The sequence below is a fragment of the Falco rusticolus genome, chromosome 2, assembly GCF_015220075.1.
Source record: "Falco rusticolus isolate bFalRus1 chromosome 2, bFalRus1.pri, whole genome shotgun sequence".
Lineage (NCBI taxonomy): Eukaryota > Metazoa > Chordata > Aves > Falconiformes > Falconidae > Falco > Falco rusticolus.
The window spans coordinates 88832409-88855095 of NC_051188.1; the positions used below are offsets into that span (position 1 = coordinate 88832409).

The 22687-nt window shown below is 44.0% G+C and overlaps 1 protein-coding gene across 1 annotated transcript in view; it reads left to right on the forward strand.

Annotated features, from left to right (window-relative positions):
* The first annotated feature begins 12457 nt into the window (after positions 1-12457).
* PCYT1B (phosphate cytidylyltransferase 1, choline, beta) overlaps positions 12458-22687 on the forward strand; it is a 32299-nt gene continuing 22069 nt past the window's right edge. The window contains exon 1 of the mRNA XM_037377496.1: positions 12458-12726. Coding sequence (XP_037233393.1) covers positions 12688-12726 — 39 coding nt within the window. The 5' untranslated portion in view covers positions 12458-12687. The remainder of the gene's footprint in view (positions 12727-22687) is intronic.

Genomic DNA, 22687 nt, shown 5'->3' on the forward strand with positions numbered 1-22687 from the left:
CTTGAAAATAATATGAAAAGTATTATATATTAACATATGAAAGTACAAATGGAGTATAGTATCAAACCTAAGTTAGATGGACAAAGTATTGAGGATTATTCTTGTCTTCCATTTTATGTCTAGGGCATGCTTGATTTATCTCAAAGACAGTATGACAACAAGTTAAATCTCTGAGATTCAGACATTAGACATTAAGCTTATGGTTGGTAATTTTTTTGGTGATGGAGAAAAAATATGTTGAAACTAAGAGGTGGTATAAAAACCAGAATGCAAGTAAACCATGAATTACAGTGAGGTAGCAAATTCACTTGTATTATGTCTAATTCAAAATGCCTAAACATGTCATTAAGCACAGATGATCTTTGTGGAGAATTATGTGTATGGTAGTGCTCAGGATATGAATGTATATGCTTTATGTGTGTATCTCCTACAAATGTGGAGTATTTAATTCTCTTACTCTTAATCATTACATTGGTCTGAATTAATTCATGTTATCACTCAATTAACTTAAAGTTTTTACATTTAATATGATCCAGCTTTGTCTACTTCCTTTCAGAAGCTGCTTAAACTGTGCTGTTCACATGACTTTTCAACATGAATTACTTAACTATATAAGGGACTAAACTCCTAAAGGAGCACAGGTTATGTAAATTAAAAATAAAACCTCAATTGATTACTTACCAAGAGGTCATTCTTTTAAAATCTTTTCACAGGTAGTTAACTGATAGAAATAGGAAGAAATAGATGCTTCATTTGTTTATCAATAAAGATAATGCAGACACTCATGTTCAAAGGGTAAGTTCCTTGCTTACCATGCCTGTAAATGCCTTTTGTTCACTACACAGCTCTTTCTAATTTCCTGAGTTACCTGCTAACATCAGGATGAAGAGAATGAAGTTGCTATTAGGCTGTTAAGGATCTGAAATGCAGATGCAAAATAGAAACTAGAGCAACATATCAATTTCCATTCTGACAGAAAAAAAGGTCTATGGAATGAACATCAAGAGATGGTTTTGGTTTGTTTTTTTAAAAAAAAAAACCCACACACATCAAATTCTGATTGCAGTTAAATTACAGCAAATCCTAGTAACTCAACCAGAACTGGAGGAATTACACTAACTGGAACAGAGCAGGATGTCATCACCAGCTTGCCTAACACAATATTCCTATCCAAGCCTAGAAGGAAAGTACAAAATATTATAGTGTAAATTAAATAGGGAAGACAAGTGAGAGCAAACTCACAGAGCATGAGCCCTTACATAATTATAATGTCTAAGAATTAAATCTGATGCCAGTGGTATTCAAGAGCATACAGTTATTGCCACAGCATGAAAGTCTGTTTTAACTACTTTCACCGCTCTCTTTTACAATGGCACAAAAATTAACAATTAATGTATAAGCAGAACGTTATTGCAGAGAGGCTGTTACATTTCAAGACCTGGCTGAAGATCAAATGTGCTTCCATGGGTGAATACTCTTAGAATTCACCCTTTCACATCTCTTTGGCATAAAGGAGGACAGTATCAAGAGAGGCTGCAAAGTCTAGCTGTAATCCTGACAACTCTGTCTTGCTGGATTGTTGCTGGTGCAGGCTGTGCTCACGGCGTGGAGAAGCAGCAAGGGCCAGCTGCTGCCTGTGGAAGGGAAGCCCAGCATGGAGAGCCTGGTAGGACAGTCAGGACCTCATCCCCCAGCCCCTGAGGACTGCGAGCAGGGCAGCCCAGGGGTGGGAGTGAGCGTCAGCCCAGAACCCAGAGCAGACAAGTCCATGGTGATGAGGCAAGTCTGAGGTCAAACCAGAAACACGACTCAGGGTTGGATCCAGTGGTGGACCTGGGTCAGATACAGCCCAGGGATCACCAGGCAAGTCCATGGTGATAAGGCAGGTCCATGAAGTCAGCCTGTGGTTGGGGACCAGGATCAGACACAGCCTAGGGATGACCAGAGGAGTCCATAGTGATGAGGCAGGTCCAATGTCAAGCTAGGGAGCTAGGGAGCCAGGGACACATCTGTGGCTGAGCTGGAGAGCAGCACTCCTACAGCCCAGCTCCGGCAAGGATGGACGGTGCAGGCCAGAGCTCAGAGCCCCCATGCAGAGGGCAGGGGTCCTGGCTGAGGCTGGTTGGGGCTGTCAGTGCCCTTGGCCCTGGCAGCAGCCCCCTCCCCCAAACAAGGTGTGCTGTCATGCCTTAGAGATCTGGGTTCACAAGGGGTTTGCTGTAGAGTTATGTAATTGTTGTGGGCTGTCACTGGGCCACTTCGTGGGCACTGAGCCAGGGCAGGAACAAGGGTCTGGGAAGGGGCTATGGCAGAGGGGACTTGGGGGTGGCAGGAACCCTGGGGGGCAGCCCCCAGAGGCTGCTGGCTGGGCTCTGGGAAGAGGGTTCACTCAGGAGCTGGGGCTGGGCAGGGGGCCAGCATGGCAGGGACACCAAAGCCCAGGGTCAGGCTGATGACACAGGAGGAATCACCAGAGAAGACCCCACACAGCCAGGGGCTGGGCCCCACTGTGTTCAGTTCAGGGCTTAGGAAGGCCTGAGCTAGCTGTCAGGGTGCAGCAAGGGTCAGCTGCTCCCTAAGGACAGGGAGATGACAACATGTGGCTGGTGGGATAGGGGCCCTGCCACCCAGGGCGCCAGCCCACAGCCCACAGCAAGGTGAGCTGGGCAGGCCCAGCCAAGAGTCCAGGTCATCAAACAAGTCTTGTCTCGTCACCACAGGCAAGCCAGGAACAGAAGTCAGGGTCAGGCACAGTGACAGTAACGCGGGTCAGGCATAGCCCAGCGATCACCAGGCAAGTGCGTGGCCATGAGGCAGGCCTAGGCCAGAGCAGCAAGTCAGCCCATGGGCCAAGGTCAAGATCAGGAGGGTCCATGGCCAGGCACAGCTGCAACACATCTGGAGCCACCCACTCCTACAACATAGCTCAGGCACAGACTGAAGGCCCAGGGCGGCACTGAAGTGGGGCTCTTTGGCCTTTGGGCAGCAGGACATGGGGACACCCCAGCTGCGCGTGGTCAGGGTCAATAAAGCTCACTAATGTGTTCAGAGCACTGGCACAGATCCCATGTCAACCTAGTCGCATGGTCATAGCCCTTCATTTATTATAACAAAATCTTACATACTGAATCACTTTCCATATATATATTTGGCCTTCTGGTATCATTTCATTAACATTTCACTGTGCTCAGACAGTGAAACTACAGAAGTTTAGCTGTTACTAAGGGTCACTAATTCCCTCATTCTTACATTTTTTTTTTTTCCAAAAATACATGACCTGCTTAGAAATTGTTTACTCCACAAGTAATAATACAGAAACTGGGAAATGGTTTTCCACTTTCTTTCCCATCTTTCAACCGTAACTATTTCCCCCATTTTTTCTACCTTTCCCAGATTTACTGAGGCCCTTAAGCTGTAAGTGTTCTTCCCCTTAAGACCACAGCATAAAACATTTTGTCTCCTTGCTGTAGCTAGCTTGTCCAAGTGTGGGATCTTAGAATAACTCAGGTTGGAAGGGACCTCTGGAGATCTCTAGTCACCATCCTCCTGGTCAAAGCAGGCCCAGATAGAGCAGAAGTCAAACCTTGACTGGACACAGCTTGAGCAAACTCAAGGATTGAGACTCCACAGCATCCTGTTCCATGCATCAGGACAATCTGTGGGGTGGCTTTACCTTCTCTCTCTACCACCTCTCTTTTTAAGCTCTGTGAGCCCTCTAGGAGGTCTCCTCTGAAAATGGTGAAGCCTCACTCCTCTTGAGTCATCCAAAGGTGAAAAGAACATGCCTGACACAGCCCATACCACCCCCTTTCAAACACATCAGAGAGCCCACAGAAATGCCAGCACTATTTTGTGCTTGAATCATAGAATCGTTTGGACTGGAAAAGACCTTTAAAATCAAGTCCAACTGTTAACCTAGCACTGCCAAGTCCACCACTAAAGCGTGTCCCGAAGTGCTACATCTATATGTGTTTTAAGTACCATCAGGGATGGGGACTCAACCACCTCCCCAGGCATCCTCTTCCAATGCTTGACAACCCTTTCAGTGAAGAGATTTTTTGTAATATCCAATCTAAATCTGAGAACAAATGACAATAATCTCATTTCAGTATCATATCTGAGCAAAGTGTGAAAAATTAATCCTAGGACTTCCATAGCATGGTAAGTACATACTGGTAAGGTTTGAAAAGCTTTACTGAAATTATTCAGTGAAAGGATTAATAATTTTTACATTCTTGAAGACAGGTAGGAATTTATACAAGCCTGACAACTTGGCTTTTGTGTTTTACTGCGTAAATTCAGAAAACATATGAGGTTCTTTCTTCCTTTCCTGTAGTTGATACTTTGTGGTCTACATCTTATCTTCCCTCATTCTGTTTTTTTCCCCTTCCTCTCTTATTTAAATTAGCTTATTAAAAAAGTAGCAAGTACAGCCTTTGACTAAATGAGGTGGTATTTTTTTTTAAAAAAAAGGATATTTTGTTGTCCTGTTTCCTAATTTTTTTTTCCAGATTCACTCTAGAGGGTGTGACCTAGTTTTTCTTTTACTGCATGTTATTTGTGCCCCACTCAAAGCAGAATGCTTAGCCTCCTTATGTCTTATACCTTGGGAGGAGTTGATGCTTCTTTATTTAAAAACCTTATTGCTACAGTGTACAAATGCCTTAGACACAGTGTAAGAGTTCCCATTGTAAAGGGGAGCCTGAAGAGGAAAGTGAGAGTAGAAAGTCTTTCAAGTGGTGGATGACAAATTGGGGTTCTCTGTGTCTGATCCACCAAACAGTATTCTGTGGTGCTTCTCAGGCGTATCCCTGTGTGTCCCTGTTCCACTGGCATCTGATCCTTCTTTCCAGCACCAGCAAGTCACAAATTTTTCCTTCCTTTCAAGTCCAACTTGGACACTTTTCCTTCTTCCTTATGTACACTGGCAGGAAGGTAACAGTGAACCTGGGAGAAAAAGTACTTCCAATCAGTTTTAGTGCCTTGATCTGCCTTAATTTAGGCAAAATGGTAGAAGCTGTTACTGGAAGAGGCCTTTAGAGTTTCCAAGTCCCAAGACCGGACATAGACAGTTGTTCTATAAAACAAAACAAGTCTGTGGGGTTGTGGTTTCCTCACCCCCCACTCCGTAACAAATTGGGTTTCCAAATACTTTCGTAGCTAAACCCAAGAAAATACTTGGCATACTAATACCATACACATTGCCAGGGAGCTGCTCCTTAAGAAAAGGCAAACCGAGAGGCAAGGGGGAGTCACACTGCTGGCAGGTCAGGGTCCTCACCAGCCAGGACCCAGTCCCACAGTACCTGAGCAAGGTGAGCAGAAAGGGAGAGGGTGACCCAGCCCAACCAAGACTCCAGATCATAAGGTGATCATGGCAATGAGGCAGGTCCAAGGTCAAACCATTTAGTCAATCTGCAGGTCAGGGTTAGGGTCAAGTCCAGGAATCATCAAGCAGGTCTACAGAAATGAGGCAGGTTCAAGGTCAAGTCAGGAAATTAGCCTGCAGTTATAGGTCCAGATCCCAGGAGGGGGTCTTCAGGGAAGGAAGCATGGAGGTGTGAAGCTTAAGTAGGTCCCCTGAGCCCATCCCCAGAGGGTGTGGGGTGGAGGCCCCAGGTCAGGCTTGTCAGAGCCATCAAGGTCTTTTAGTGCCCTCAGGGTCCTGGCACATAGGAAGTGACTTATATCTAAGACCAGAATTGCCCAATTTCCATGAAAATAGAAAACAGCACTCCACCATCAGGAGTGTCTCCAAACAAATATCAAATCCCTTCTTCCAGTCATGACAGCACTTAAATATTTCAAATAAAAAGCCCCCAAAATATCTGCAGGGTATTCTCAGTCTCTTTTGCAGAAACAGCTGCATTATGCTGGTAGAAGTTGTCCATAACTGCTCAGTGGGTAAAAGACGCCCAGCCAGTAACATGTCAGATCAAAAGTTTCAAAAGTGGCAAAGTTATAAGCACCTGAAATAAGATCTTAGGCTCAAACACTCTCAATAAATAGTAAAAGCTAAACTAGCTAGCAGATAATAATTTTACAGGGAATAAGTACATGTTTTGTTTCAAATATAATATGTATGTCTCCCCAGATTATGAAAACCTTCAGTTATTAAGTTTTTGGTACCCAAAATATTAAACACGAGTGCCCAACAATCACTTGAATGCAGTTTACAGTATGATTTGTTGATGTTTTACTTGGCAGGTTTGCATTTGGAATAGTGTGGGAAACAGTATAGTGGATATCTAGAAAGCCAGAAGAGGGGAAACAGAGAAAGAAGTGATAACAATGTAGTTTAAATATGAATAGGAAAGTGATTTTTCTTATATTTTATCTGTAACAGTAAGAAAAAGGACAAAGAATATGAATCATTTAGGTGAAGTGTATACTGAGATATGTAAAGCAGAGAGATCTGTAATATTCAGCATTATGTTTCTCAATAGCATTAAAGTTGCAGCTGTAGTACTGTGCTTGCATCACTCTGCAAGAAACCTATAAAGAACCCAAAACAGAACAGGGAGGATAATGAGAAGATCTGTAAAATGTGACCTATTAGAAACTATTCCAGCAACTGGGGCAGTTCAGTCTAGAAAAGTCATGGGAGATGTGACAAAGATACCAACCTACCTGCTGAATGTCAGCTCTCTACTCCAAATCCTGAAAGTATTGTTTCAAAATCTTAATCATGAGAGTCATACAAAAAGCAAAAGAGAGTAAATCTATTCTCTATGTCCAGTAGAAAAAGCAAGCAGGGGCAATAGACTGCAGCTCAGGTGAGACATGAAGAAAACCTTTCTAATAAGAACAAACAGTGGTAGGAGTGGATTGACTAGAATAGCTGAGGTTCTGGGTAGGAAATGACCAAAAGAGGTTAGTGAGTCAAAGTGCTCTGTGCATCCTGCAAGAGAGTCCCACTGCTGGAAATCTCTCATCCTCCCCTGACAACCCAATAATTAAAAGCTTGACTGTTAAAATTATCAAGGACAACAGAACAATATAATATCAGGACAGACAGACCTAGCATTTCCCACACTAAGTGACTGTTTCTCTGACTGTGGAAAAATAAAATGAAGACAGATACCCTCTTGGTGTAACACCAACCATAATTTCTCACCATTTTCTTCTAAAGTGATTATAAAAAGAAAGAAAACAAAGAACTTACCCCAAAGTAGATAACCCCACTAACTCAAAACAGTGCTACAAAGCATGGATGAATGCCATCATAAAAAGCCATATTTTCAAGAATTTATGGATTTCAGGTGATGTGTATATATAAACCGTACTGGAATTAACATTACATTTTTAATCAAACTCTTATATAAAGACTGACTAATTTGATTCTGTACAAATATCCTGAGAATATAGTTTTTATTAAGAAACACATCTCCACTATGGAATTATGGAAAGAACCAGCTATAAGATTATGTTATACCAAATCCTATGGTTTTGCTTTTCATAATTTATGGACTGTCATTGCATATAAAGAAACTTCATGGATTTAATCCGTATACAACTCTAAAAGACTCTTTCATAAATAGGAAATATTTTTGATGTATTCTAACAAAAAGGTGGTCATTTGTAAGCACTGGGTGTTCCACTGGAATGATGAACTACAACTTAAAAATTAATTAAAGCTACAGTATCAAACAACATTACATTGAACCAGCAAAGCAATAGTGTTGGAGGTGGTGAAAACCAACAGAGTATATTTTAATTCATACCTTTCATTCTCTCCCTTTTTTTCCCACCCATGCAAGTGGGAAAAAAAAAATCTACCATTGTGGGGTTTTAATCTCAGTCTAAAACCATGTGATTTAACTAATTGATCATCTCAGCAATAAGGTGTCTTCTTCTGGTGTTTTATGACTATCAGTTCTAGCGTGTCTAGGATTAGTATGACTGTCCTGGTTTCAGCTGGGATGTATTTAATTATCTTCTCAGGAGCTAGCGTGGTGCTGTGTTTTGGCTTTGATGTGAGACTTTTCAGTTCCTCGGGCCTTGCTAGCGAAAAGGCTGGAGGGGCACAAGGAACGGGGAGGGGACACAGCCAGGGCAGCTGACCTGAACTAGCCGAAGAGGCATTCCATACCATGGGGCGCCGTGCCTGGTATATGTGCCTGGGGGGTTGGTGGGGCAGGCAGGTCGTTGCTCGGGCACTGGCTGGGCATCGGTTGACGGCGGTGAGCAGTTGTGTTGTGCACCACGTGTTCCTTTCTTCCTTTCCCTATGGATCTTATTCTTTCCCTTCCCCTTTTCATTATAATTGTTACTGTCATCATTGTTATTATTGTTCTTCCATTTTTATTCTGTTTCAATTATTCAATTGTTCTTATCTCAGCCCTCGAGTTCTACATTCCTTTCCAACTCTCCTCCCCATCGCTCTGGGTGAGGGGGCAGTGAGTGAGCTGCTGTGTGGTGCTTAATTACCAGCCAGGGTTAAATAATGACAATGACATAGATAGGTAGATACGTAGAAGTAGAGGAATGCAGCTGGGTTAATTATCATTTATAATATACAACTGTGGGTTGGCTTCAGGGGCCGTGGGTTGTTCGATGTAGATAAAGTGCAGATGTGGCTGGTGCTGTTAAGTGGTTGAGACCCAATGAAGAGAGAGCAGCCGAGGAAGAAGTGGAGAGAAGAATAAGCAAGAGGAGAGAGTATGGGCCCTGGATGAGTGGAGGTGAGGAGAAGGCAGCAGAGGGACTGGTATGAAGAGTGCTGGTATGAGATGGTAAAAGACCTTGCTGTAGCTTGATAGTTTGGAGAGTGCTGCGACATGTAGATATGTACATAGAAACATAGTATTTTATTAATCTGCTACAAAATAAAGCCAAAATATCTTGTTAGCAGGTGGCTTGGATGTAAGTCATTATACTCTGCTGCAGATAGCAGGCTATATCACTGCTTCACCATTAGAAGGAGCAGAAAGCACTCCCTATTAAGTAGTTGTGAAATGCATATCATTTCCCTGCTTGAGCAGTTTGAGGTCTTTAATGGGTTTATTCACAATTGCCAGGTACGGGTTGCTTCTTCCAGGGATTTTTGCCTTAAGGTAAGGATGCAACTAGTGTACACAGCATAGCTAGGAGCCTGGATGTAGTAAGTTTGATGAAGTAAACTTCTTGCTTGTCTTAATCCACCACATACAGAGAAAAGAGCCCCTCTGAGGGAAGTGGGCACATTAATTCACATTCAGATTTCAGCCATGTTGGCCTACCAGTACTAGTTTGCTAGAATCTGTTTAACATGCATAATATGATAAAAGCACGACGGAGGTTTTATAGGTACTGGTGTGTCTACAAGGAATTGAAGTTTTAGTTACAGTTGTGGGCACTGATCAGTGCTCCACTAAAAGATTTTTAAAATATGAATGGCTAAATATTATTAAAAAAAAAGTGGGGAGATATTTAAAAAATAGGGCTTGAAGATACAGAAGAATCTACACAGAATATCTGCCTCTCTAATGTTCAGCTGCCCATGAAGCTCAGAGAGGCATAATACGTTCAGTTTGAGAAAGGAGAGGATTTTTTTTTATATATATTTTTCGTCTTTTGAGAATTGTTTTTGTAATCTGAAATTCCCTGTAGAAAAAGCCTTGCCACATAGCAGACAGAACCTTCCTAAAGGTTAAGAACGTTTTTCTGTTTGCTGTCTATTCAATTCAGACCTTGGAATTAGTGTTAAGAGGAGTGGGATCATGGTTTCCTGGCTTGTTTGTATGTGATGTTAATTTATGCACCCTGGGACAGGATTTTTATGCATCAGATGTCTATTCGAGCCCAAGCAGCTGTTGCCAAGAGCTCAGTCATGAAAGGCAGTGGCTATATGTCCCTGCTACTTCTTCAGAAGTGACAGAAGGATGCCAGGGAGACTATACTCAGCCTGGTGCAGGATATTTCATTACATAAAACAGATTAGATGCATGAACCTTCCCACCCATGACTCTTGCTCCACTGTTCTTTTAAAAGTTGGCTGACTTGTAAGGATTTACAGAAGACCATCTGCTGAGCTTCTGCCATCAAACTTAATTTTTATTTATTTTAGAGAGTAAAGAAGACACAAGCCAGCCTTTTGAAAGCCCATTTTACCCCCACAGTTAGAAGATGCAATTTAGGATACCTTATTCAAGACATCTGATACATTGATTAAGATCATCACAGCCAAGATGGCCTGCAACAAATTCCATTTGGATAGACATGACAGACATGCTGTTCAAACAGAAGGGGAAAAAAAAAAAAAAAGTATTTCCCAGAGGTGCAAATGAAATAAGCAGCAAGAAAAGTATTTACTTCCACTTTGAAATTCTGGCACGACTTAGGTGGTAACACTACTGCAAGAGAGACATTGTTCCTAAAGATGTAGATGTGTATGGAAAAAACTTATCTCTATAGAAGACAAATCAAAATGCAGGTGGAGTCAATAGCAAAATCTCAGCATGAAAGCAAAGATGAAATTCACCGTTTGTGCTCAAAGGAAATAAAAGGCAAGGTAATTTACATTGCCGTTTATTGGCAATCATTAAGCTACAAGAAGGTTAATTTCCTCCCTTTCACCCCTATTGCCATGCATCTGCCCGGTGAGGGGGGCTGGACACTGACCTCGGATACCTCTGTACCTGGTGCTGCTCCTTCAGCACACTGGCACCGCTCTCTTTAAGAGCTGGCTTACGTGGTTGGGTTTGTAAAAGGGCTACCCACTACCTCTGGCTGCTGTAGTCCTAACATTGCTCAACCACGCTGTCCAAGTAGTTTTCTAACAGCATAGCACTCCTGGAAATGTTTTTCTTAAGAAAATGAGTGGCAGATTTGGGGTAGAGTGCTGCATTCATTGACCATGGTTTAATCATTTTCCTCGAGTATGCTTTCCACAATATGTGAGCGGTCCTCACAGAATAAACAATAAAGGAACATAGTTATGAGAGATTCGGCTGTGAGATTTAGTTAGTTTGGCTACTTGTTTTTCTTGCTCAGTTGCCTCTTTTGGCACATACTTTCTTTTCTTCTTGACTGCTGTCTCATTCTTTTCACATCTTTTCTTTCTACTTTCTTTCTCATCTCTTCTTCACTTACTCCTTTCCCTTTCACATAGCTCTTATATTATATGTAATATTACATTTGAAGATGTTCAAAAGGTAAGACATTTGAAATTCAGTTCTCACGTCCTAGGGAATGACCCTGAGGCACAATTCTCTTGTCTTTGGGTGGCCTCAAATGTTTGTGTCCTTTGATGAAGCCTGATGCTTTCAAAGCCACGCTCACAGTGCCCACCAGCTAGGTACTCCTGGGATCCACCGTAACGAATCTATCTAGGTGAACCATAGCTAATATAAAGCGTTGGCTTTATATTCTCTCGATTGTAGTCTCCTGCTGTTTGAGGGTAAGCAGGCTGGGTATTTCACTTCAGCAGCGTCGAAGCCACCGCGGCGCCCGGTGAAGCTGTGGCACGGCGTGCCCCAAGGTGTGGTGGTGACTCCCAGGCAGGCGTTAGCCAGGGTCCCCGCAAAGGGCCTAGGAACTGTCGCGTGCTTGGGTGTGGCAGAAACACTCGCTGTGTTTGGACAGAGTTGCTACCTTACAACTGCATCCTTGTATCCGTCTCTTGGCCGAACTACATTGTCGCTGAAACTGTTACATAACGCCTTTCACGAAAAAGCGACTTTATTTCTGCAGTACCGCAAATCTGCAAAAGCATTGCCTAGAAACACTGCCCAAGTCAAACTGAGCGTGTATTTCTGAAAGAAGCACACCCCCGTCCCCTGCATCCTTTTGATGTCACCAACAGCAAACCCCGTGGCACACGGCGCTGCCCAGGTATCCCAGCCCCGCTCCCAGCCGGCGCCCCCAGCCCCTCGCCGCCCCCGAGGGCTGAAGCGGGCGGGCGCTGCCCGGGGCCCGCGGCGCGGCGGGGGGCGGGGCGGCAGGAGCTGTCCGTTCAGCACCGCGCCCGCCCGCGCCGCCTCCTCCCCCGCCCCTCCTCGCTCCCGCGGTCAGTTTCGAACGAGCCAAACCTCCCCGCGGGCCGCCGTGAGGGAGTTACCGAGGCCGGCCGGGCCCGGCGGGCCCGCGGGAGGCGTAGGCTGCAGCGGCGCCCGGCCCGGCGGCGCGGCTGTGCGCGGGTTACGGGGGAGGTACGCCAGCCCGGCTCTCGGTGCGGCTGTGCCTCCCAGACGCCCACGCCGCACCGGCACACCTCGGTGCGCGGCACGGAGCCGAGCCCGCCGGCGCTCAGGAGGGCGCACCCCGCCCCGGCGCGGGAGGACACGGGTGTGGGGGACCCGCGCAGGCGCCCCGAGGCCGGCCCGGCAGCGGAGGGCCGCAGCGCCGCGGGGCCGCCGCCGTGGCGGGGGCCGGGGCCGCCTGGGGAGCCGCCGGGGGCCGCGGTGGCGCGGCGGGGCAGCAGCCAACCAGGAGGCCGCATGCAAATGACGCGGCGTTCCCCGCGCGGAGGGGGCGGTGGAGCGGCGGCCGCCCGGTTGCCATGGCGACGCGCGGCGGCCGTGCCCCCGGGCGGCTCACAAGGAGACCCCCCGCGGGGCGAGCACACGCGTGACGGCGGAGCTCGGCGCCCGACGGGCCGGGCGGCGGCGGTTGGGGCTGCTGCCGGCCTAGCCAGCGCTCGCACCCGATGCTGAGTCAGAAACGGGTATCCCGAAATCCCCCTCTGAGGCGCGGCGCTCGGAGGCCATGGAGGAGCTGGAGCACACCTGCCCGCAGCCTCGCCTGGTGAGTCGGGCCTGGCCTCGGGCGGTGGCTCGGCCCCACCTCGGCCCTCCCGCCCGAGCCTCCCCGGGCGCTGCGGGGTGAGGGGCGAGGGCGCGGCGGCCGTTGGGGGGGCGAGGGCGGGAGAGGCCGGGGCCGCCTTACGGCAGGTCGCTTTGTGCAGCGCCGCGCCTCCGCGGGGGAGGGCAGAGGGGGGGCTGCCGCGGGGGTGGGCTGTTGCCGCGCCCTGGGGCGCGGATCCCGCCCGGGCTGCCCGTGGTGTGCGCATCGTCCTGCGGGGACTTCGAGGTGTGCAGTGACTGCTGGGCAGGATTTCTGGGCCCTGTCTTAAAAGCGAAAATTAATTAAATAAATAAAAATAATAAGCCCCCGGCCGGTAAGGGTGCGTTTGGGAACGGATGTGGCGAGGTCTGCCGCCATCTGCAAGCGGCTCGCGTGGAGTGGCGGGGGTGCAGAGCCGCGATTCCAGCTCAGGTAGCGGGAAGCTGTGGCTCGGTAGAGCAGCCGTATTACAATAAAAAAAGCTGCGCGGCTTTGCTGATGAGTGCAGAGGAGCAGCGTCCGCTCAAAGGAGGCGGCTGGGCAGCGATGGCCGGTGCCGGCCTCTCCCCGCGCCGCGGCCCGCGCTGGCGCTGAGGCGGCCGCCCTCCCGCCCCGGCCCGCCTCGGCCGCCCTCCCGCGGAGCCCTGCGGGCCACCCTCGGCCGGGCACGCTGCACCCGGGGGTGGTAAATCCCACTTTTGTCAGTTTCAGAGCCCGGTGAGGAGTTTCCTGTTCGATTCGGGATGCGTGAGGAAGGGAGCCATGGAGCGCTGCGTTTTGAGGGGTGGGTGGGTGGGTGGGCGGGTGAAGGAGAGCCGGGAGAGCGGTAGTAAAAGTAAACTTCTTTCCAGGCCCTTGGTTTAGGGTGAGGGAAGGCTCCCTCGGATCGTGCAGGCAACTTTACAAGGCTGCAGTACCCCAAGAGTTAAGGTTCAGAGAACGGCCCGTTTTCCGTGTGCTGATTTAAAAGAATTGGAATGTTTCCTTGTTTCTTCTTTAAACCTTTTAATATTCCCATCGGGAATGGTTGCTCCTTTCCCCCACGTGGTATGCACCATTGGCAAGGTGGTAGAAAAATAGTAAGAACAATACATCTGTGCACATGTAGAAATGCAGGGACAGTGTCGGGGTGTAAAAGTGCGCAATGGATGCAACAGTTTAGTACTGGGAATTAAACCATTTAAGACCAGACTTCAGTCACAGTCCTAATTAAAACATATTTAAACATCAGACTTCAGTAATTAAATCCAACACTATAGTTGAGACATTGTTCTGATATGACAAGAAATAGTAACAGTCGTTGGAGCTGACCTAAATTAATGTTTTCCACTTGCTGGTGTTATAATTAGAATCAACTTTAAAGAAGGCTGTTAATTTGTTCATGGAAGGCTTTTTGAGCTGTTTTAATAGGGAAAGTTAGCTGACGTGTTGTTACTGCAGTGTGTTCGTACAGGCTGTCTAAGATTTCTCTGTCAAAAGCTTAGCTATAACAACCCGTTTGAATATATTATTCCATGTAGTCTGACATTTTAAAAGATTTTAAAGAAAGAAGTGACAATATGATGCCAGTATTTACAGTATCATGCATTCCACGATAATTTCTGTGGAAATTAAGGTGACAGCTGGAGTACACGAATAAAACAGGAATTCATTATGAAGTTTTAGATCTTTCTGAGTACCAGTAATGGACAATGGAGACATTTTATGGAAAGTGTGTCCTTCTGAAGTGGTATTTTGTCAGTCAGCAGATCTATGTTATGTTCAGGCAAAAAAAAATAATTGCCTTGGTAAAGTATAATGCAATACACTGTACCTTGTTATGTTCATAAGGAGTGATGTAAGCAAGCGTAGCCAAGTTATGTCTTAAGTAAGAAGAACTCAGAGCTGGTGTCCTGAAGAGTTAAAGTGAATCGTGCCTTGACAGATGATCTAATAATATGGACATCAAGCTCCTATCTGATCTTTTTTAAGATTTTCAATACTTTCTCTGATCCCACTCCTTTGCAGGCAGCATGTACAGTGGTGGCCAGTAACCAAGTCACTTCATTAATATAAATGAAAGAGGGTTAACATTTTAGTATCATTCTATTATCCTGGACCTCAGGATGGCTTTGGTACCTCAGAATGATAGAACTGGTGGTGAGTAAAGTCTGTGGTATTTGCAGATGACTCTTTAATGCTGTACATTGGTTATTACATGCCTCTAAAATTAATTGTCTGGCTTTCAAGTTCTTACTATAGGCTCATTTTTAACAAGAAATCTTTGTTAAGAAAAATAAATATAACTACAGAATTAGCTCAAATTTTAGAAAATGAAAAGGGGACTAATTCTTTTGTGAAACGGTTGTCATTCTTTTCATTAAAATAGGAATTATTATTTAGGGCCTTAAAATTGTGAATATTTTTAATGGATATCTGCCACTAGATCCTCTGATTTTAGGCTATGGAGTCTGCTAGCTTGGCAGCAAGTGTCACAGTAGGACTAAAGAAAACCCCTGTATCCTTCAAAGAGCAGGAAAACAGGGGATGTTGAAGGCAATTCTCAGGTAAGTTTCAACGTGTATTGAAACCTGATGTTTTCCAGTGCCTAGTACTGTTATGATATAAATTGCCATTAATTTTTTCCCAAGACACTCTTCAGGTTTTCTTAACCAATGGAGTGTTAATGAGCATTCGTGCTTCAGTCAATTCCCCTGGTCCATCTCTCACTTAATCTTTGCCTTCTTTACTTTCTCAACTTCCATGTATCTGAATGCCAAGAAAATCTCTCTCTGAGTGACACATGTACCTTAGTCTCAAGGCACTACACAGAAGCAAACGAGTTAAGAGTTGAAGGCTTTATCTGTAGCGGTGATTTTAGCAGTTTTGTAATCAAGAATAAACCCCCCACAAATAATGTTTCTCCCATCTGGGTTTGTATAGTTGTGCATTTATCCTTTTCTTGTCGGGACCGAACTGCTGGGTTAGGCCACTTTCTCATCTATTACTGTCCCCTCCATTTTTTTTTAAGTGAGCATTGCTTGTCCTATTTAAACCCTAGGATACCTGTGGTTTGGCCACAGGGACCTTCATTGTTTTAAGTGGGATAAACATCGCTAATGGACATATCATGCTGCACATTCAAGGTACAGCACTTGCCCCCAGGTAACTTTCAACAAGCTGCAGAGCGCTGCTGGGCTGTGGATCTCAGCCTGGGAATCCCGGCATTAGGTTTTGTTTGCATGCATCTGTACTAAGAAGGCTCATAAGTGAGGCAAGCTCTCAGTTTAACTGGATGGCAGAGATACTGTAGGAGGAAATACCAAAGAGTAAGTACAAAGCCATGTGAAATGGATTTGCTTATTTTTTTTATAACTTATTTATGTCCCTTGGGATCAAGAGTTTGACTTTGGTCCCAGGTGTGGGCAGCTCCTTCAAAGATTAGCAATCCTCACCCTGAAAGAAACAGGCACTTCAACACACTTTGCTCAGGAAGATAATTCCAGATAGTGTCTTTCATAAAAGGAAACAATGGCAATTTATAAGGACAGTACTGCAGACAAAGCAAAACTGAATACACATTGAAACTTACTGGAAAACAGACTTAAAAATCTACTGTTTGGTATTCTCTTTCCCTTGAACATGCTGAGAGCTTCTTTTCCTTGTATTTCATGTCTCTGTCATCCAACACAGGCCTCAGTAGGAACATCTGGGAAGGTACTGTTGGGACCTGGGTACTGATGTCTTATTTTCAAAACTGGCTGAAGTCCTTAGGGTTAGGTCAGCTAAGGGCATGCAGGGCAATGAAATGTAAGTTTCCATCGCGGTACTTGCGCTTTGAGTCTACTGTGGGATTGAGCCTAAATCAGGAACACAGGCTCTTCTGCAACACACAGGGAAAGTCAGGCACAACTTGAGGAATCTTAAGAAGCCAGCTGAGCAGAAAGCCACCTGAATTAGCCAAGATGAACTACAGGGGAGAAGAGGGAGTAGACAGTTCGACAGTTTGTTTGGCCTGTGCTTGTGGGGATGTTGGTGGATAGAGGGCCAGGCAGGAATTAAACAGCAGTTTTCATTAATTTAAAGTGAATCTATCTTCAAGAAGACTTAAAGAAGCAGATAGGTGCTTTTTGCTTTGTCTGCTGTCTCCTTAGTAATATGATCCCAGGAATACTGACCGGACTGTTCCCAAGGTCATGGTTAGGTGGCATCCATGCTACTGCTGGACACCTGTTCTCAGGCAGCTCAAGCTGCGGCCAGATCCCATTTTCCTGTGCAGGAAATGGCATTGGGGCCCTGTGTGGAAATACCCAACTAGTTTTTTCTGCTTAGCATCACCATTGCAAGGACAGACTAGCTGGAGACTTAGGACCTATCCATATGGCAGATAAAACATGTTCTGCCAAGGCACTGTAAGCATCAGGGCCATCTGATGTTCACTCTGGCAATCCTAGTGCCTCCTCCCATGGCCAGATTTATACTTGTCTTGAGATTCAGAGGCTACAGACTTTTACAATTCAACAGGAATTAAGGATCAAGTATCTCAGGGCCACTGAATCTACAATATTTTGGATAATGTGATTCAGGTACAAATGATGATCACAGCTCCCACATCATTTTAGGTATCAGCTGCTTTAGCCATTTTGTTTATTTTATTGATTTTTTTTGGAAGAAATGAAAGTACATTGATTTCATTTTTCAAATTATTAAAGTATATTTGAAAAAATGTTGTGTTATTGAAGGGTAGAGGAGCATGCTTCGGTACTTTCACTCACTGGAGCTAGCTGCATAATGGTTTCAAAGGAGCACTAGGCTCCTTTAAACAATTTCCTTGTTGCTGCTGTTAAGCAATGAAATGTTAAGCACAAAATTTGAAGTAATTGCAATAGAAGTGGGCATGCCTTGCATTCCTATATTTTCATTCTGGTTGCCTTACTCCTTTTGTATTTGCAAACAGAGTTTCAAGAGGGTCTGATGCAACCTCTGGAATTATTTCAGATATTTTCATGAACTTCCATAGCTCTTCATATTTATTTTTCCTGTATCACTGAAAGGCATATGCAGTTTTAATCAGAGGGGCTAATGATGAATTTAGGGGGTTTTATTGCGGGTAAAAAGTGTCACATGCATCTGTTTCTTGCTCACGTGATGTTACGACTTAGGGAGTCTGCCATCTGTTTACTTCAACATGGCACTAAGCATAAATGTATATGTAAATAGCCTTACATTTAAGGAACCCAAAATTACTTTATTTGACCAAATATCTTTTTGGTCCTTTACAAGTTTGGTGTTTACTCTGGATTAATTTTAATTTTCGTAAACGTTGGCTACTACATAAAAGCACAAACCCATAAAAGCATGCCAAACGTGGTTTCCACTTGGGGACATGCAGCGATCTTTGCTGCACTTAAATAAATAATTGCCTCTTGATGCCAAAAATCTGCTGTGATTTCCTTCTACTGCATCAAAGGACATGCAGTTTGTATATGTTCTGAAATGCCATAGTCTCTGCAAAAACATGTTGTAATATGTATTCATCAGATATTCAGAACTACAGATATTTTTGCAAGATTCACAAACAACACATAAACACAGGGAGAAAACATTACATTCTATGTATTGCATTCCCTGCTTGCAAATGCGTATATGCAATGCTATTTTAGAAGCAGGTTTTATTAGGAGAATATTACTAATTTCTTAAATTGTGCTGTTGTCATTACTATGAAGGTTTCTATCATATCCTTTAAAAAGGAGTAGAAAACCATTGTAAAGAGATTCTGTCTGCTCCCTTCTCCAAAACAAAAACATTATAACTTAATGTATGTATAAAATGGAAAAAGAAACCTAACATATAGATGGACGTGGAGCAGAAGAAATACAGAATACAGGACCCAATACTAACTACACAGGCAAGAAGAACGTGTAGCGTATAACCACACATCCAGGATTGTGCACAGACACGCAGCGCTGCCAGAACTGTCTATCCCAATGTTTCCGCGTAATACCTTTGTTTCCACGTAATCTGCGTTCTTTTCCTACACACATGTAGACAGATGGCATAAGGTGAAAAGCTCTTGTGAAAGGAGCTGGATGAATGAGGGATCTGGTAGAGAAGCCCAGTGTACTCTCTGTGGGAAAATAATTCTTCCCAGGGTGCTTCTGCCTGCCAGCTGGGGAACTGCAGAGAGTACTTGCTTCCCGCGCGGGAGGGAAAAAAAGGATGGGGTTTTTTTCTCTAAGTAATGGTTTATACAAAATGCTGGCCTACATCTGATAGACGTTAAGTATCTTTATGTAGAAGCACACACAGAGACTGAATACCAGGCCAGATTCATCCAGTAGCTTAGCTACAACTCAGTTGATTTCAGTAGATTAACCCTTGCCTCTGTTAAAGCTGAAGTTAGATCCTTTTGGCCGTATGTCAGGTGTGCATAGTAACGTACAAGTAAAAAGAAACGGGTATTAGAAATCCAAATCATAGGAACTGACATTATCTCTAGTTTCTAGATTGATCAATAAAACACAGAGTGGCATTAGAGCAGTGGTTACACATTTTTGGTCTGTTGACGATGGCCAACCTGCAGCATTACTTGTGGGCCAGCAAGCACCTGCCATTCAGCTTTGAATTGCAAATGCACTACAGCCAGTTTGGTTCTGCAGTCCCATTGCAACTTGCTCATTCTGTGAGGGCGTCTGCAGGCTGCTACTTGGTAACCAGTGCCCTGTTGAGGGTGCTGCATACTTCTTTATCCTGAAATACTGCATATCGCTTCTCAGTGCTGGGATATCTGACAGCTTGGCTAAGTCTCTAGCCAGCAGGACATCTAAGCTCACGGGCTGCATGCTGCCTTAGCTGCAGTTTGTTCTTCCACAGAGTCCTGCCTGGGATCACTTGTATGCAGGGCTCCTTCCAGCAGTGCCAGGGGAGCAGGCTCAGGTGGGTAAGTTGCTAGTTTAGGGTCACTTTTCCAGCTGGTGTTCATGGAGATTGAGGTGCTTCATCGGCAGTTCTTTCACTTGCGCTGTGCTTGACTTGGGGCTTGTCCTACCTCTAGGATGGATTTTCTTTTCTAAATAATGTGTTCCAGTTCAGTCAAAAGTCATGGCTGTCACACAGGAATCTTGTCATGAAGTTCTCTGGCCTTTTGCAAATATTAGACTAGATTATATAATAGTTGTTCTAATTTCGTAATTATGCATCTGTACATATATGCATCATTGTGCTTCTTGAAAAGGCAGTGGAAGCATCTTCCATTATATCTTCAATTTGTAATTGCACCTTGCACTTAATTGTTACTGACTTAATACTAATGATGAACAAAGTATATTTGATAGAAGATAAAGCCCAGAAAGAGCAACTGAGAATAAGGCAGTTTGGAATGCTTGCAAAACAGTTACTTTTTTAAAAAGTTATTGTTCTTATTGGGTTGGTTTACCTTATTTTTAGTTTACATCTACCTCCCTGAGTCAGTAGAACTGTGGGAGAACAGACTAGATTTTCTTCTGATACGTGCATTAATATTGGAACTGTTTGTGAAAAATGTACCTGGAGGCACCCAGCAGTAACATTCAATTACAACTGAATTGCTCATAAATTTACCTTTTTGGATCAATGTTACTAAAGGTAATACATGAGACAACATGATTTTCATTTTCCACGACATTCACTCCCTGAACTCTAAGAGAAGACCTTGGTAGTCCTTAACATGGTCTTTCCATCTGCAAAGAGTATTCATACTTAAGAAACTCAGCACGTATTTTTGGTTCCTTCTCAATCATAGTGGTTTTCTCTTCAGTGTTCCTTAAAACTGATGTCAGCGTTTCTTGCTCTGTAATTACTGTTTGCCAACGTCAGGAGCAGGTTCCCCAAATAATCTTTCTTCATATGAGTCCAAACACACAGGTGGTTTGTTCCTGTGAAATCAGTTATCAGTTTTAAATACTGCCTCTGAGATAAAAGCATCAGACCTCCCACAGAATTTGCCTGCCAGCTTAATTGTTTTATAAGCACAGGTCCAGCCTGTTCTACCAAGCTTTCCCTGTGTAGTTGTACTGGATCAAGATCTGAAATTTTCTTAGACCTCTGTGGACAGCAAAATCTTAGATGACAATACAACCATTCTCTGTACCAAGAGGATGTTTTTCTCTGTGTCATGTGGCGCAGGAGGTAGTATAGCTGTGCGAATCAAAATAAAAGAAAAAAATCAACGACGGAGTAGCTCCTTCCATTAGCACATGTTGCATGCGGTACCCTGCAGGCAGAGTTATAATGGCAGGTGGACTATGGCATAGATGGGTCTACATTTGCCCATTTATGAAAGTATTTCTGTCTTCCTTGCTGCTGTGTAAAAAAACCCAACCCAACAACCAATCATACAGAAGACAAACAATAGCACAACTAATTATTTCCTAGTACAGGCTGTAAGCAAAAGAGAGGGTGTGGAGTTGCTTATGATTCTGACTTGTTATTTCGGTGGTATGACTCCTGTTCCTCTGCAAATCACTGACCACTTCCCTTTTAATCCATTGGAAACACAAGCTATGAATGTTTATTTGCTGACTAGCAGCTAAGTTAAATGGCTATGACAGCTTAAGAGACTGTGAAGTGATAATAAAACGGCAGCCCCAAGATACACCTGAAAATAAGCTGCTTCTAGCTGTCATGGAGGGTTTCTTCATAAAGTATCCCTGCCACAGAGCCAGCTTGGGGCTGCCTACCACGCTCTACTCTTCTCTCTGGGCTACTGTCTCATTATGTATAGTTGGGAGTTACACTGACATTACTGGGTACAAATGGAGCTGTGAGGCATTTGGTAGAAAGTCCCCTTTACCTACCTCCCATCTTTTAATGTCTTGGAGTTTGTTGATCATCATTCAGTTATTTTGCAAATTTGTGAGAATGCAAATAAGACACTTATTTAAACTTGTCATGGAATGAATGTCTTCTGATATGCAGCAGTTACTGGATAAAATTTTTTGCATACATTCATTTTTAGGAAATGAATTTAATTATAATTGAATGCAGCATCTTCATTCCCAGGAAACAGGACTTGCATTGCAAGAGTTTTTTAACATCTTCTGAAGTAAATATCACTAATGAATCCTAATATTACAATGACTTCTCATTTACGACATGTAATAGGCTTTCTCTAGACATCACATATTAATAATACAGTAATTGTGTGGCATTTGGACTGCTTAAATGAAAGTAATGTCTCCCTGCTGACACTAGATGTAAGGTGCTTTCGTCATCAAAGATAACCACAAAGTGTGAGCACCATGTAAATAATTTTCTATTCCTAGCAATTAAAGCTTTAGAAACTGGAAGTGTTATCAGTTCAAACACTGTATAAACCACCTTGCAGTTAACACAGAAGGGCAACAAAAATAATTGGAGTTGTGGACCAGCTTCCATTCAAGGACAAATAAATGAGGTAAAGCTCTTCAGCCTGGAAAACGTGACTGAAAGGAGGAAAGGGAGAAGCAGGGAATAGGTGACTATGGATAAATTTACTGAAGCTTCCAGTACAAGAATAATACAAGGAGGCGGCAGGTGCTGAAGAAACAAAATGAGATAATTCATTACTGAACTCACACTTAGGCTATAGAGCACCCTGCTACAGGGTGATGCAGATCTCAGAAGCTTACCTTGGTCCAAAACACAAGGCTAATTTGACTTGCTTGACGAATCGCAAAATGCAAATGCATAGAAAATAATGAAGGCACAGATGAAGGGAAAAATCTGTCAGAGAAAGACAGAAGTACATTTGCACAAAGTCTTTGTCTAACCATCTGATTATTGGCAAGACTATAACAAACTTCTAAAACTACTTTAATGGATTAACCAAAATGAAGAAGCTGCTATATATATTACTTGCTGTCCTCTCCTAATTCCAGTTATTACTGACAAGAAACTGGAAAGAATACAAGTAATTCTATATTA